Source organism: Geospiza fortis, unplaced genomic scaffold (assembly GCF_000277835.1).
Source record: "Geospiza fortis unplaced genomic scaffold, GeoFor_1.0 scaffold62, whole genome shotgun sequence".
Classification (NCBI taxonomy): Eukaryota; Metazoa; Chordata; class Aves; order Passeriformes; family Thraupidae; genus Geospiza; species Geospiza fortis.
In genome coordinates this window covers 111,364-128,188 of record NW_005054548.1, presented here as the reverse complement: position 1 = coordinate 128,188, position 16,825 = coordinate 111,364, and the positions used below count along the sequence as shown (strand labels likewise).

At 42.5% G+C, this 16,825-nt stretch overlaps 1 protein-coding gene across 1 annotated transcript in view; it reads left to right on the top strand.

Annotated features, from left to right (window-relative positions):
- The window catches only part of DDRGK1 (DDRGK domain containing 1), a 32,349-nt gene extending 20,094 nt beyond the window's left edge, over positions 1 to 12,255 (top strand). The window contains exons 4-8 of the mRNA XM_005429442.2: positions 2,597 to 2,719; positions 4,948 to 4,986; positions 8,037 to 8,093; positions 8,801 to 8,849; positions 10,749 to 12,255. Of these exons, the coding sequence (XP_005429499.1) occupies positions 2,597 to 2,719; positions 4,948 to 4,986; positions 8,037 to 8,093; positions 8,801 to 8,849; positions 10,749 to 10,921 (441 nt within the window). The 3' untranslated portion in view covers positions 10,922 to 12,255. The remainder of the gene's footprint in view (positions 1 to 2,596; positions 2,720 to 4,947; positions 4,987 to 8,036; positions 8,094 to 8,800; positions 8,850 to 10,748) is intronic.
- The last annotated feature ends 4,570 nt before the right edge of the window (positions 12,256 to 16,825 follow it).

The following is a 16,825-nucleotide window of genomic DNA, read 5'->3' as shown; positions in this document are numbered from 1 at the left end:
TTTTTATAGATATATCTCTTTTTATATAAAAATAAAACTATTTTATATTTTATATATTAATTGTATTTATATGATATAATAATTTTTTAATGTATTTAAATAAAAACAGGACCAAATACTCTTTGTTTTTTACCAAAATGTGTCTTTTTTAATATGGATATATTTTCTCTATACTGAATGACCTGTTCCTGTCTCTCCCTGGTTGTTTTTTTTTAATGGAAGAAATATTTACATTCCAACTACTTAAGGAAGCAATTACCATATCAATGTCCAGGATGTATCATGGCAAGCATTTAGAAACCAATATCATTGTTCTTTTAAAAATCCATTTCTCTGCTGATGCTGGAGGAATGCCCTGGGATTGTCAGTGATATTTGAAGAACTCCTGTGTTTGTTTTAATCAGCCTCTGCAATGTGATGGAACCAGAGGCCAGATCCTTTGGGAATCTCTTTGTACCAGGTGCTGCACAAACAGAAATTCCTCTGTGCACCATTTCCTGGAGGGAAACATTTCTGTTCTGCGGGAGCCATGGAACCTTTTAGTTTGGGAAAGGCCTCTGAGGTCATCAAATCCAACCTTCAACATTAGCCCAGCCTTCTCTTGGAGAAGAACAAAACAAATTTTAAATTAAAATAATAGAAAACTGCAAATTTAGGAGTTCCCAGTAAAAACCAGTTCTTATTTAAAACATTTTCTAAGCAGTCACGTTCCCAAACAATTAATCACCGTTTTGATTTGTGAAGATGTGAATTCCACAGAACCAGGCATCACCATGTCACTGATGCTGGCCTTGGAGTTTTCTGGGCCAGAAAACTCCAAAAAACTTCATTGTGGCCTTGAAGATTTTAATTTTTTTATTTCAGGACAGGCCATGAAGTTTTTTTAAAAGCCTGAAGCTTTTGTTTAACAAACAACCTGTAAAAAACTCCTTTTGTTAATACAATCATGCCTTGCCTCCTGTGCCTAAAACACTTTATATAATAATTTAGATATTTTTTAATTTTTTCCATTATCCATGAGGGCACAGTTTGCTTGAAGAAAAGTTTTCATAAGAAAGAGACTTTCCTTGAAAACTTGATTTTGCCTGAAACTTTTACTCCCAATGTCCTGCAGTGGCAGAGCAGACCTGGGGCCAGGAACCAAAAATGTGAATGTGGCATCAAAATGCAGGGAGATTCAGCATTATTGTGGGCTTTAAACCTTTATATTTATTTCAGGGTAGGCCATGAAGTTTTTTTATTGCAGATAACTAAAAGCCTAAAGCTTTTTAACAAACAAAATTAAAGCAAAAAACTCCTTTTGTTAATATAATCATGCCTTACCTCCTGTGCCTAAAACACCTTATATAATACTTTATATATTATTTAATTTTATACATTATCCATGCAGAAAGGAAGTTTTCATTAGATTTTCCTTGAAAACTTGATTTTACTTGACATTTTCACAGTTTCTCTCCCCCAGTGTAATCCAGTGTTCCTTGTGAGCACTCCCAGTGTCCTGCAGTGGCCGACCTGGGGCCAGGAACCAAAAATGTGAATGTTGCATCAAAATGCAGGGAGGGGCAGCTTTATTGTGGCCTTTAAGTGTTTAATATTTATTTCATGGTAGACTGTTAAGTTTTTTTATTGCAGATAACTGAAAACCTAAAGCTTTTGTTTAACAAACAAAAAGTAAAAGTAAAAAACTCCTTTTGTTATTACAATCACCTCCTGTGCCTAAAATACTTTCTATAATAATTTAGATATTATTTAATTTTATATATTATCCATGTAGCAAGGAAGTTTTCATAAGATTTTTCTTGAAAACTTGATTTTACTTGGAACTTTTACAGTTTCTCTCCCCCAGTGTAATCCTGGTGAGCACTCCCAGTGTCCTGCAGTGGCAGAGCAGACCTGGGGCCAGGAACCAAAAATGTCAATGTTGCATCAAAATGCAGGGAGATTCAGCTTTATTGTGCCCTTTAAACCTTTATATTTATTTCAGGGTAGGCCATGAAGTTTTTTTATTCCAGATAACTAAAAGCCTAAGGCTTTTTAACAAAGAAAAAGTAAAGTAAAAAACTCCTTTTGTTAATGTAATCATGCCTTACCTCCTGTGCCTAAAATACTTGAGATAATACTTTATATATTATTTAATTTTATACATTATCCATGCAGAAAGGAAGTTTTCATTAGATTTTCCTTGAAAACTTGATTTTACCTGAAACTTTCCACCACTGTTCTTTGTAAGCACTCCCAATGTCCTGGCAGTGGCAGGGCAGACCTGGGGCCAGTTCTGCTTCAACCAAAAATGTCAACGTTGCATCAGAGTGCAGGGAGGGGCAGGGACTTCCTGTGAGGAGAGCAGATTGATGCAAATGAAGCAGGCAGGTTGCTATTTAAGAGGTTTTCTGCCAGCTCTGCTAAGAACCAGCCCTGGCTGTGAGATGGTCACTGCCTCAAGGATGGCTTCTGGAACTCGTTGTGCCATCAAGGGACAGCTTAGACTCAGTTTAAAAACTTTTTATGTGCTGGCTGCAGAGGAAGGAGATGCTGCTTCACTTCAAACCTGATTTGGGAAAGAGCAAACTGACCACTTGTCATCTTTTCTGTCCAGGAAGAGGAGAAAAGGAAGGCAAAGGAAGAGGAGGAGAAGAGAGAATATGAAGAGTACCTGAAGCTGAAGGAGAGTTTTGTGGTTGAAGAGGAAGGGGTTGAAGAGTCAATGACAGAGGAACAGGTATGTGAGGCTGGTTCTGCAGTTCCCCCTCTCCTGTTAGACTTGCTGCATTCTGTCTCGTGTAAAATGAAATTAAAAGTTGGAGTCAGCCAAAGGTTTTTGCTTGTGAAAGCTGAATTATGTCTGTGGCACAGGTTAACCCTGGAATATTTCCTGGGGAATGCTGCTGTTCCTCATAGCAGACTCCTACAGGGCATTTTAGAGTTCTGAGAGAACTTGCTGGAAATGAATTCTGTCCTCCCTGTGTCTAAGAACTGAAATAAAACTCATCCTGGAATTCAGATTATCTCTCACTGTCAGCAGCTCTGCCTTACCCACAGACTGAGCCAGTAAAGCTGAATTTGGAGTTTGAAAGTGCCCACGGACCTTGGGGACAATTATTTGGGTTTGGCTTTATTTTCTACACCAAGAGAGCTGCTGTGAAATCAAATTAAAAACCAAGCTCTTGTCTCTAAAGGTTTCTGATAAGGGAATCCTCAGGACAAACCCACTCTGCTGCTCCTGTGGCTGCCTGCAGATCTGCTGGGGATGGTGTTTGAAATGTGATATTTTATATAAAATCACAGCAAACCTGAAAAAGTTTTGCTGTGGTGAGAGGCAGAGTCCCTGTTTTGTCTGCTGAAAACCTGTTAGACACAATTTACTTGCTCTCACATCCTGGAATTGCTCTTGGGTTGTGGCTGCCAATTTGAGCTGTCCAGTGCATTTCTGGGGAAGGATTTATTCCAGGGCCATGTGTGCATTTGCTGCTCTGCTGAAGAAGCTCTGGAATTGAATGGATTTGCTTTAGTGTGACTGAGAGTGGCTTTGGGCACAGCAGATTGTGCCCAGTGTCAAGCACCATTGACTCATTACAGGTTCCCTTGATGGATCCCTTCCCATCAAGAAAAATTCCTCCATCACACCAGGGATTAACACCAAGAGAAATTCTGTCTGCTGATGGGGAATTACAGAGAACAGCAAAAAATGCACACTTTTATTGACAATTCCTTCAAAAATCTGTCCCTGACCTGTTAGGAGATGAGATTTTCCCTAAATATTGCTGTGTTCCACTTTAAACACCCTTCAAACTGAAATGTGGTGATTGTGCGTGTTCCTACAGCTGCCTGTCAAGGAGAAATTCATCTCTCTCCATGTCAGAAGAGAGAAGGTTTTAGGTTCCTCACCTAAAAGAGTTTGAGATGCCTGATGTCAGAACAGAGAAGATTTTAAGTTCCTCACCTAAAAGAGTCTGAGATGCCTCCATCTCAACCTGAGATCACTTTGGTAGGGTTGTTAGGGGAGTTAGAACTTGAATTGCAGGTGATTTAAAAGTCACATTCAGAAATAATAACAGGTACAGAGTTATTTGGAGGCAGCAGAAATGAGAAGGAAATGAAGTAGTCACCCTGGCCTCGTGGTGGCTGAAGAACTGAAGCATTTCATTGTCCTGTTAGCAAAGCTCACTCTGCCTTGTGCTGAAAATCAAGCTCCTGACTCCAGAGCTCACCAGTTAATTAAGGCTGATTGATTCCTGGGGTTCCAGAGCAACCTGATCTCCTTTTAGCTGCAATGCACAGTGTTTGCATTGCCTCTGCAGTGGAGCTGCTCCCTGGATTTCAGGTGCAGGGCTCTGAAATGCTTGAGCCCTGCACAGGTGCTGTGCAGCTGTGCTGCACTTGGCCAGCTGCAACTCCTGAGTCACTCTGGGTTTTCCTCTGCACAGAATGACCTGAGTGTGTGACTTAATGATGCTTAAACTCACCCAGATGTGGTTATTTCAGGGTATTTATGATGTGAAGAATAAAAAAATTGGATGATAACTTTTGGGAAATGTTTAAATTGTACCGGAGCCACATTCTGTCTCAAAAAATACCTGTCAGAAATCCCTTGTGAAGATTAAATCTAGATTATTTTTCTTCCCAGTTCAATATCTCAGTGTGTGTAGTTAAAACTTGGGAATTGTGCAATCTGAACACGTTTATAGTATTTCTCTTCAGCAAGTTTTTGATGCATTTGATGCTCATGAAATACTTAAATTGTACCTGAGTCACATTCAGTCTCAAAAAATACCTGTTGGAAATCCCTTGTGAAGATTAAATCTAGATTATTTTTCTTCCCAGTCCAGTATCTCAGTGTGTGTAGTTAAAACTTAGGAATAACACTTCTATAGTATTTATACTCACAAGTTTTTGATGCATTTAATGCTCATGAATTCAAGATTAAAATTGTTTTCCTGCTGTCTCCAGTCTCGCAGCTTTCTCATGGAATTCCTGGAATATGTTAAGGTAAGGTGCCTTTGGTTTTTCTTTGGTTTTAGATGGTGTGAAATACTTTTTGTCCAAGAGGGACATCTTTACTTCCTGTTTCATTTATTTAAATATTCAACAAGTAACAAAAGTGATCCCTTCAGTAAGTGTTATTTACTGAACCAGCACAAACACAATTATCTAAAATAACTTAATTCCAGCTGGGTCCTGGCTTTTGGGGCAGGATGTGGCCTGGTGCATCTCCCTCAGAGTTCATGGAAGCAATGTTTGCTGTGGATTGGGATTTTTTGGGGCATTTGGGCTTTTTTGTTTGTGAGCATCAGCCACTGATTTAAAAACAATCTCTCCATGTGAGCTCAGCATGAAGGGGAGCTGCTGTACCTGGAGGATGTTTTTGAGCCTCCAACACTGGCACTGGAAAGCTCAATCCCAATTTTTCCTGTGATTCCTTCACTTTTTTCTAACCATGCAGCTTCCAGTGGTTTTTTTGTGTTCAGGAGGGCACTTTAAGAAGCAGCTGCCTTGTTTTAACCAGGGTGTGTCAGTCTCCCTTCCATCCCATTGTATGGCTGGGTATTTAAAACCTGGGCTGTGCTCATTTGTGCTTTTGATCTGTGCGGGCAAATTGCTGTATCAAAAGTCAGATGCATTTTTCTCTTCTCACTCCAACACTGGCATGCAAATCTTTTTTCTTAATGAATCCCTTTCTTCCTTTGCTGGAATCTGAACTCTCAGGATGTGTGACCTGTGTGAAAGGCTTCTCCAGCAAGCAAATCACTTGCTGCTAGTATCACTTGATACTCAGTGGGCTGCTAACCAATTTATATCCCAAAATCTCACATTTTGCACGTCCATTATCCCAGCAAAACCCTGAATTTACAGCAGATTTATCTCCTGGACTTAAAGATTTGCCTCTTGGCTAACTCTCCTTGGGGAGTCCTTTGGAGTGATTGCCAGGCAGTTCTGGACAGGAGCTCAGAGCAGAGCCCTGCAAAGCTCTGCTGGGCTCCTCTCTGCCTCCCTTTTACCTCTGTAGGTGAAAAAGGAAATTCCAGCGTCCCTTGGGATCTTCCACAAGCACTGGGAGCTTTCCAGGGGATGACACAGCCAGGGCAGGCTCTGCCCATTGCCCCTGGGCTTGTGGTGAATGCACCAGATTAGTCACAAACTCCCAGCTGAGTGTTTCAGCACAAAATCCTGTATCAGTCACTTCATCTTGACGTCAGAGAAATTAAACTTGGGCTGGAAACCCAAGTCTGAATATTCGATACCTGATTTCCTCTGCAGAGTTCTGAGCTGCAGAACTGGGGCATTGCTTTCTTTCACAAGTTTTAAGTATTTTTCTTTAATCTTGAAAGTGTGCTTAATGTATAGATTATGTATTGCCCTCATCTTCTGTTCTGTTCACAGAAACCATTGACAGGAAGCGGTGCTGAGCTGCTCGTAGCTGTCAGAAAAAATTGTATAAATTAAGAGGAATTGGCCTTTTTTTAAAATAAAATTGAATTTAGCTCTTCTGTTGAATAATTTCTTATGCTGGTATCATTGACTGGAGATAGCTCACCCTGTGCTTCATTCTTAAGGGTGTTGGGAACAAAATGCAGCCTCTTGTTGAGTACAGCAGCAGCAGCATCACCCCTAAAATGAAATTAATTCAGAAAAATGTGGATGTGGTTTTGTAGCTGAAGGGAAGCTAAGCCTGTCTCTAGAACATGATGCATGTGGAGAAGTGTTTTATTCCCTTGGGACCTCGTGTTGTTGTATTCCAGAGTGGTGGGGGGTGCACCCTCATCCCACCTCACCGCCTTGGGCTCTCATTCCCAGCAGGATCTGTCTTGGGAAGCTTCCACTAAACCTGGTCATTGAGGGGGAAGATCTTTAAGGGAAGGTTTAAGTCCTGTTTTTCCTGTTGATGTGGCTTTGCACCAACCCCCCCCCAGACCCTTTAAAAGAAGATGTGACGAATGTTGGCAGTTCCCAGCTCTGAGAACTGAATTCCATGGACTGGTTCCAGTTCCATGTGTTCAGTCCATGGTATTCAGTTCTCTAGCTTGGCTGCATCAAACTTCACAGCTGCTAAATCTGTGTGTGCCTTCCTTTTGGGTCTGATTTTATTAATGAAAAGGATTCATCTATTTCAGCCTCTCTTGATTTCTTCAGTGGCCTCCCAGTATGCTCTCAAGACCAGAAACAAAGGATTTTATTGTTTGAAGTATTTAATTTGTTACTGGAGATGCAGCTCCTGTGGCTGTCCATACATGGATTTTAGGAATGTAAACCTGAATATTAACTGAGCTTTCCAACACTTTTGTCTTTTCCAAGCTCCTTACAAACACTGCATCCTTTTGCAACTAAACAGATGAGTTCCTAAAACTTTGGCAGAGAAGAAAACAGGACCAAGTAGCTCCAGACAAGCCCTGCAGGTGTTTTCTCTGGAGCTACAGAGAAGCACAAAACCAGATGGGAGCAGTGGTGGCTGTGCCTTGACTGAGAAAAGCTGCAGGAAGAATCTGTCAAAAAGCAAAATGACAATGTGCAGTTCCAGCACTGACAAATTTAATAAGGTGTTGGCTTGCTTAGGAAGATTATTATGGCATTAGTACACATGACATCAGTAAAACAGAACTAAAGCACTTAATGCTGCCACTCTTGCCTGGGTTTTATGTAAGTGCTGATACACACCAGTGATGGTTTTAAAAGTTGCTTTGAAACATCCCTGAAAGAAGAAAGGGATCTTGATAAAACACTCCTGAAATTAAAGGAAGCTGAGAAACTCAGGAGGTGGAGGAGCAGAGTCCTTGTGCTCATCCCAGTGTGAGGAAAAGTCCGGGATCAAGGCTGGCAGATGGGTTTAGTCTTGCCTTAAGTGGGTCAGAGCACTCAGTCTTTCCACAGAGCTCCCTGCTTTAGGTAACCTCAGAGTTTTTCATCACAGGAAAGTGCTTACTAGGAAAAGTTACTTAAAGGAACAGGTTCTGCTTTGTCTGGTTAATGCATTTTTTTATTTCAATGAAAAAAAAAATCCTAGCTTTCTCATTCATCAGCTTAACTCTTGTTTGTCCCCACAGAAAACCAAGGTTATCCAGCTGGAGGACTTGGCTTCACATCTGGGTTTAAGGACACAGGTAAAAAAAAACCACCTGACTTTTGGGGTGGAAGTACTAATTTTTGTTGGGCCCCTGCCTCCCTCGTAAACCAAAGCTCCATTTAAGTGTGCAGTGGGTTATTACAGGAATTTATCTAGTTAAAATCTAAATTATAATTTCCTTCTGCAGTCGTATAACAACAAGAAAAAGAGAGGTAGAGCTGTAGAAACCAACACAAGGTGCAGTGGAACTGCATGTTTGGAGTAGCTGTGGGGTAAGCCCAAGCCATGAATTCAACAAGTTGTTGCTTTGGGTTGGTAGGAGAGGTTTGCTGCTAAAAGGAGCTGGAAAAGATAGAAAAAATATGGAATTTTTGAGCAAGAACCTTGGAGAAGGACCTCAGTGCTCCATGGAACTTCATGGCTCTGCCCAGCCTTTGCACAGGAAGATTCCTATAACCCCCTGCTCCTTGAAACAGACAAGTAATGGCAAAAAGAGTCTCTTTTAAGGGGTAGGGAATTTAATTTGAACATCCCAAAATCAAAAAAAAAAAAAAAAAAAAAAAAACAAAAACAAAAACACACTCCTCTAAGACCAAAGGGTTGATTCCATCTCTCTGTGTGGGAGTATTGAATTGCTTAACCCTGAGGGATTTCAAGGTAAACCTCTGGAGTTGATCTGAATGTGTGAAATGGTTTTTGTTTCCCTTTTGATCAGTCTGTTACTCCTTTTTCTCTTCTGCACAGGATGCAATTAACAGAATCCAGGACCTGATGGCAGATGGCACCCTGACAGGTGACAGCCAAAGCACAAAGGGGATCTTCCTGGAGCTGCTGGTGCAGAAAATGCCTTCACTGTGGCAGAGACAGAATTCCAGTGTCATTCCTGTTCTAAGATCTAGTAGGACTTGATAGCTAGATATTTATATTTTATTTATTTACAAAAACGCTGAAGGCCTTTTGGGGTTGCTGAGCAGCCAGCTGCAAATGGCTTTTTATATTTTATATTTTATTTATAAGGATCTAGTAGGATCTAGCTTTATAAATTTAATCTATTTTAATCTATCTAGTTTAATCTATTTATAATTTTAATCTATCTATTTTTAATAATATAAATTTAATAATTTTAATCTATGTATTTAATCTATTTATATTTTAATTTATAAGTTTCATCTATCTAGTTTAATGTATTTATAAGGATCTAGTTCTAGGGATCTAGTAGGACCTGGTAGCTAGATTTATATTTTATATTTTATTTATCCATCTGCTGAAGGCCTTTTGGGGTTGCTGAGCAGCCAGCTGCAAATGGGGCCTTCTGAAATCCGAATTTGAGAGGATCACTGGGATGATTTGGGGTGGTTTCCAAGCCTGGTGGTTAAAGCCAGGGCTGGGGTGGGAGAGGCAGACATCCCAGAGCACTGCAGAATGCTGGAGCCAGTGCAGTGCTTGTTCCCAGCCCTGTCCAAGCTGGAATTGCAGCAGACACTGAGCAGGAACAAGGCTGGTTTAGAGCTGGGCAGTCTTTTCTCTCCAAGGGTGAAGTAGGGGAAGGTGCCAGCACAAACATTTCTTGACCTGATCTTGTGCTGGTGGCTGGAGAACAACTGTCTCAGCAATGTGGAAATCCTTTCAAATGCCCTAAAACTGTCTCAGCAATGTGGAAACCCTTTCAAATGCCTTAAACTGTCTCAGCAATGTGGAAACCCTTTCAAATACCCTAAAACTGTCTCAGCAATGTGGAAACCCTTTCAAGTGCCCTACAAGTGCCTCAGCAATGTGGAAACCCTTTCAAGTGCCCTACAAGTGTCTCAGCAATGTGGAAACCCTTTCAAATGCCCTACAAGTGCTTGGAATGCAGGGAGAAGGATGTGTGCTGTGCTGGCTGGCTGTGCACAAAGGCAGGGAGGCTCTGCCTCGGTGGAATACATAAAACCAGAATTCTGTTCTCAGTCTGGGTAGAGCCACAGGAATGTGGAACCTGAGCTGAATTCCTGTCAGGGGGAAGCTGGGAAGGCTGAGCTGGGCCCCACAAGGAGCCTCCTGCTCTGCCTTTCTCCATCAGCTGCCTGAGCTGGGAACATGAGCACCAAAAAAAGCAGGGCTAGGAAGGGGAAGGGTCTGGAGAGGAATCCATGTGAGGAACAGCTCAGGGCACTTGGCTTGAGGGGAGATTGATCAAATTCTGCAGCTTCCTCCCCAGGAACAGCTCTGATCTCTGTGACAGGGACAGGAGCCAGGGAATGGCTGGAGCTGGCTTAGGTTGGAAATCAAGAAAAGGTTTCTTATCCAGAGGGTGCTGGGCACTGCCCCAAATCTGCCAAAGCTCCAGGAGAGTCTGGACCACACTCCCAGGGATGCACAGGGTGGGATTGTTGATGTGTCTGTGCAGGACCAGGAGCTGGATCAGTGATCCTGGTGGGTCCCATCCAGCTCAGGACATTCTGGGATCCCTGCAGCAGCTGCTGTGGAGCTCCCAGCCAGCTGTTCCCAGTGCCAGAACTTTTCCTTTGGGCAAGAGGAGCATTCCCAGGGCCCTGGGCTGCTGCTCCAGCTCCCAGCAGTGGCCAGGAGGTAAAATCCTGCCTGGCCTAGGCGGGGGAGTGCTGCCTCAGCAGCTGGAACATCCCTTCCCAAAGCAGTGAGTGATGCCTGGGGGAGGTGAGGGGAGCCTCTCAGTGCTGTGTTTGCCCTGCAGGTGTGATTGATGACAGGGGAAAGTTCATCTACATCACTGCAGAGGAGATGGCAGCCGTGGCCCAGTACATCAAGCAGCGAGGCCGAGTGTCCATTGCAGAGCTGGCCCAGGCCAGCAACTCCCTCATCAACCTCCAGCCTGACAGCAGAGCTGTGGCTCCCACCCTGGCCTGAGACACACACTGCAGGAGTTGAAGCTCTTCATGAATAAAGCACATAATTAAAAGCAAACAAGAAGCTCCCGGGGCCATTGGGGGTGCCTGAAGGTAGGATGATGCTCTTCTGATGCACCAGCTGCAAACTCAGAAGTTTTGCTTTTCTGTCTGTTAGAGCTGCTTTTAAATGGTAAAAATTGATTGTACAAGAGGCTGGCCAGGAGCTCAAACACTGGTGCACCTGTAGCCCAGGAAGATCAGTAATTTATCCCCTGGCAGCCAGTCTCCTGTTGCTATAAACAAATTTATTGTTGTTTGCAGATTCTGATGTCTGTATCAAATTATTTGGGGTTGTTTGAATTCAGGATTCTCCAGTGGAACTGTTTAACTTTGTGATGGACGCAGCATTGGCTGCTGTATCCAGATTGGAAAGAAAGAGTAAAAAGAAAATACTAAAAGTGTGTCTTTGTTCTTGCTGAAATATGTCCTGAAACTCTGGAAAGAATGGTTGCTCTGTTCAAAATTCCAGGGGCTATTTCAGGAAACCTTTGCTATATAAATATGTTTTCCTTGGTTTATGTAACATGAAGAGTTTGCTTGCAGACAAGCTTCATCATTTCCCTGTGGCCAGGAGACAGAAAGCCCTCCAGGGAAGGACTGAGTGGGCTCATTTATTTATTTATTGTGCAGGCCAGTCCTGCTGATACCAACCAGATCCTGGTGATTCATCCTTTGAAGTCAAAGCCAGCTCACAGTGTCTAAAGGCCTCAGACACCCCCACCCCTTGGCCTCTGTGTGCTGCAGGTCTGGGGGTTTTTAAATAAAAACTTCAGACATTCTGAGTCATGCAATTAATGTTCCAAGTTAATGATTATTAATTGTATGGGTCAGTGTATTTCCTGCATAAAAATAATTATTTTTTTCAATCATTCATTCATTCTCCTTTCTGAAATCAGCAGAATTTATGTGGATGAACAGTAACTGGGGAGGACAAGAGGTTTTGTCCCTGCCAAACTTAGAGGCAGCTTGAGCAGACTAAAGGCCACCTTATCAGTGGGATGAGACAGCAATAAAACAATGGAAGGAAACATTTCCTTTTCATGTCTGCACTGCTGCTGGGTGTCAGAGTGCAGGAGAGTGGAGTTCCACCAGCACCTCGTGTTGGTGTGGAAGATCAGCACATCCTGAGTGCTGTGCAACCACAGCCAGCTAAGAGGTTATTTAGCATTTGAGGCTTGTGAAGCCTCTTTCTTAAGGATTGCATATTAAATTTTTTAAACAATATTTGGGTTTGCCACTGTTTTTTTTGTTCTGTCTTAAACTATTCTTGTAATAAAATTGACAATGTTGAAAGAATTGCAGAGGTTTTTGTTAGAAATGGGCAGGGACAGGGTTGGGGTAAGACACGACTGTGAGCTCTGCCAGCAGCTGCTCTGCCCTCCTCATCCTCTCCCACCATTTCCATTCCTGTTCTTTTCACCCAGCTGCATCCTCTCAGCCCTCAGGAAAACTCATTTTCCTCTCATTTTGGGGGTGCTGTGCTGCATGTGAATTGTGAGGATTTACATGAGCCAAGAGAAAATAATGTAGGTAACAAAAAACACGAGTGGGGCTTCTACCTCTACTGGAAACTCCTGTGGAACAACCTCTGGTGTGCCTTGAAGGAATTGTTGCACCTCTCTGAGTTTCCTGAGCGGCTGCAGGAGGTGAGGGCGGGTGGGTGTTGGTGCTCTGACCCTGGGGAACAGCCACCACTAAAAACTGCAGCTCTGTTTTCTATTAAAGGAATGTTTTGGTGTTTTCTAGGAATTCACATCCAAAGTCCCAGGAGTCCCAGCTGAAGGTCTGGAACACAGTTGCTTCAGGCCATTTGTTTGGATGGGTTATAAATGAGGCAATTCAAACCTAAGCTGCTGTTTCAGTCTGTGTCTGTGGAAGTGGAGGGGGAAGAAATTCAGGGCTGTGTCCCCAAAATGACTTCACTGGCTGAATTCAAAGCACAAGTTCAATATATCCCAAAGAGACACCAGATGGGAAGAGAGTTGTTCCCTCCCTGCTGACACTGGAACAGGGACACCCCTGGGTGTCCTGGCTCACTTGGGAGTTGTCCCCAATGGCCTGGGTGAGGAGGACTGGTGGCTGAGGGTGCTGGAGAAGAGGTGGAACAATCTGGGGGTGCTCTCCTCTCTTAATAAACCCCAGGTTTGGGTGCTAAACTTCATCTCCTTCCAGCCTTCCAGGGCCTAAAGCTCCAAGAGAGCTGGAGAGGGACTGGGGACAAGGGATGGAGGGACAGGACACAGGGAATGGACCCTAAACTGAATCTTTCCCTGTGAGGGTGCTGAGCCCTTTCACAGGGTGCCCAGAGCAGCTGTGGCTGCCCCTGGATCCCTGGAAGTGTCGCAGGCCAGGCTGCACAGGGCTTGGAGCACCCTGGGACAGTGGAAGGTGTCCCTGCCCGTGGCAGGGGGTGGCACTGGATGGGATTTAAGTCCCTTCCCAAACATTATGTGGTCTCAAGCCACGACTTTTCTCACTTTTATCCCCAATTGCCTCCCTCATCCCATTCCCTGGGATGAGCCTGGGGTTCTGTGGGACTCAGCTGGGGCCAAGCCCTGCCAGCCTGGCACAGTCAGCACCAAATACAGGGCAGCAAAACACCGGGGAAATGGTAAATACAACAAAATTCTGGGCAGCAGATTTTGGGCTCCTCACTTTGAGATGATCCATGTGCAAATCACTCATCAAAATCAGCCATGGGCAAGGGCAGCTCCTCCCACTGCCCCTCTTTGCAAGAGACAGGATGGGGGTGATATTTTGCTTTTGCTGCTTTGTCCAATCTTAATTTCATCAATTTTAAAAAGGTTGAACTTCCCCCTATTATCTGACTTTCAGAAAACTCCCTGTTTTCTGTTAAACTTTGCCATGCATTACACAGCATTTTTCCGTATGTTTTCCCTCTGAAGTAGCACAGGGCTCCTAGGTACTCTGGCTGTACATGGAAAGAATAATTAATAATAATAATAATAATAATAATAATAATAATAATAATAATAATAATAATAATAATAATAATAATAATAATAATAATAATAATAATAATAATAATAATAATAATAATAATAATAATAATAATAATAATAATAATAATAATAATAATAATAATAATAATAATAATAATAATAATAATAATAATAATAATATAACTGTTTTATTATAATATATTACTATGTGTAAAATTATTATATAATAATATTTTATATTTATTGGTATGTTTTTATTATTATTATTATTACTATCATTTTCATTATTACAACAAGCTAATTGGAGCAAACCTGTCCTAATTTTGCCATTCCACCCAAAGGCAAAGGGCAAAAAAAGATTGGAAATATAATAATAGTAATAATAAAAATAAAATCATCATCATCATCATATTTATTGGTGTATATATAAAATTATTATTATTATCATCATCATCATCATTATTACAATGAGCTCATTGGAGCAAACTTGACCTAATTTTGCCATTCCACCCAAAGGCAAAGGGCAAAAAAAATTTTAAAAAGAGATTGAAAACCTTTGTCTACAGGGCCCACAAGGTGAGATCTCATCAAGGAAAACTCCAGCTTCTTGTCTGATGGAAGAATGGAGTTTATGCAAAGAGTTTACAGGTTAAAAAGTAAACTTCAAAGCAACAAAATGTCACAAGTTTTCATTTTATGTCTTTGTGATTGGAGCTTTTCTACCCATCACCCTCAGGGTCTCTGAGTTTTCTCTGTAACTATGGATACTAGGAACAGATTTCGAGTTTTTTTCCTTGTTTGGGGTTCTGTTCTAATTCATGTTGCATGTTCATCATTTTAGGAAAACGTTAAATATCACAAGATGGCAGTGAATTACAAAGCTGCAATATTCCCCTCTGCGCAGGAACAGCCACGTTCTGCATTCACAGATTTCTTTCTTTTTAACCCCAGAAGCAAATCCAGATCATTAATACCAATCTGTGGCTGCAGGGATCCCTGAAAAGAAAAAAAGCTGATACCCAGGGAAGTCTTGTGCCTGCAGCACTGCAGGGATGGCACTTCAATTCTCTTCATCTTCTTTGATACAAAAGAAAAAGTAAAACAAAGGAGGGGGGAAATGTCTCCTTCCTGCCCTGGCGACAGAAGAACATTTTATGAAGAACATTTATGATCTCTCTGCATCCATCAAACATGATATTTTGTATCCCTGGGGACAAGGTGGAACAAAGAGTGGCATCAGCTGCTGCTTGGGCCTGGTTTTGGAGGAACTGGGATAAAACCCCACACCTGGAGTGGCCCAGCCCTTCCCTAACCTGGTCCAGGGTTAATTTTGCCTTCCTCACCCACCCTGGTGTTCCAGGCCAGGCTGGACAGGGTCTGGAGCAGTCTGGGATAGTGGAAGGTGTGGGTGAAATGGGCTTAAGGTCCCCTCCAACCCAAACCAGAATGGTTCCTGTCTTGGTTTGGAAAGCCAGGTGTGTGCTAAGGAAGGCAGGAACCTCCCCTGAAATGGAAAATGTAAACCCCTCCCTCTGAATTATTGTAAATTTAAAATTAAAGGGCTCTCAGGCAAAAAAATATGGGAGCAGGAATAACAGTTCTTTATTAGGGAAGAAAATAAAAAGATAAAATTAACAATGCAGTGAACTAAAACAACACTGATAGAACACAACCTGCCACCCTGTGGTGGAATTTCCAGTCCAATTGGAATTGTGGCTGCAGCCCTCCTGCAGTGTCAGGGGTGGTTCTGCTGGAGCAGGGATCCTGGAGAAAGGTGGAGTCTTTCTCTGAAGATCCAGTGGAAGAGGAGACAGCTGCTGCTCCTCTGGGAAATCCAGTGGAGAAGCTGTGCTGGTGTTCCAGAATCTCCAGATTCTATCCAGGTAGGAATGCTTGGCTCCTTCCCCTGAGCAGAGCATGTCCCAGTGGGATGCTGTAGCTCTTATCAGCCATGCAGTGACATTCAATAGCTGTTATCAGCAGATGTCCCCTCCCAGGGGAGGAGTGATTGTGGAAGAGATAAGGAAAACTGCCCACTTGACAAAAGACAGCTGCCATGCAGATGGTAGAGAATTCATCTTGCCTTGCAATCTGGGACAGTTCTTCAAAAGGCTTCTCATGCTGGGATGAACTGTTTGGGGGATGAGATTACAGGAATAACTCCAGATTTATTCGTTGTCCAATAATCCAGTTCATTTCTCTCCTGAGTCCAGGACCTGCCCTTCCCTTCCTGAAGTGAACCAGCTGAGCTAAACCCGCAGGTCCTGTGCAGAGCTGCGCTGTGGATGCAGTCCAGCACCAGAGAGCTGGCAGCACCAATAATCTGAATTTCTCTCATCTGCTCCAGTGCAGGAGCATTGGAGGGGAAAACAAAAACAAATACAAAAAAAAAGAAAAAAAAACAAAAAAAAACCAAACAAAACAAAAAAAATCCACAAAAAACACAAAAACAAGGGGGAAAAACCAAAAAATAAAAATAAATAAGTTAAAGTAAAATAAAAAACAAAATAAAAATTAAAATAACAAAAAAAGCCTGAACAAACAAACAAAAATCTAACAGGAAAAAAGCTAACCAAACACCAGGGGACAAGGACATCCCACAGGAGCCTGACAGCTCCTGAGGACATTTTTCCCTGGGTGATGGTCACCAAGCACAGGTTGAGGTTACCCCATTTAAAACCATTTAATACCTCAGTGTTTCTGGCTTTAGCACAAGCAATCCCATGTTCCAGCTCCTGTCACTGTCCCTAAAATGGTCAATCCCAGGAATCCACTCTGTGTGTCCCATCTCCCGCCCCACGGTGTGTCCCTGCCAGCCTGGCACGTGTCCTGGGTCACCTCCATGAGCAGAAGCTGAGGTTTCCATGCTGGGGACTGGGATCCCTGATCCATGAGTTCCT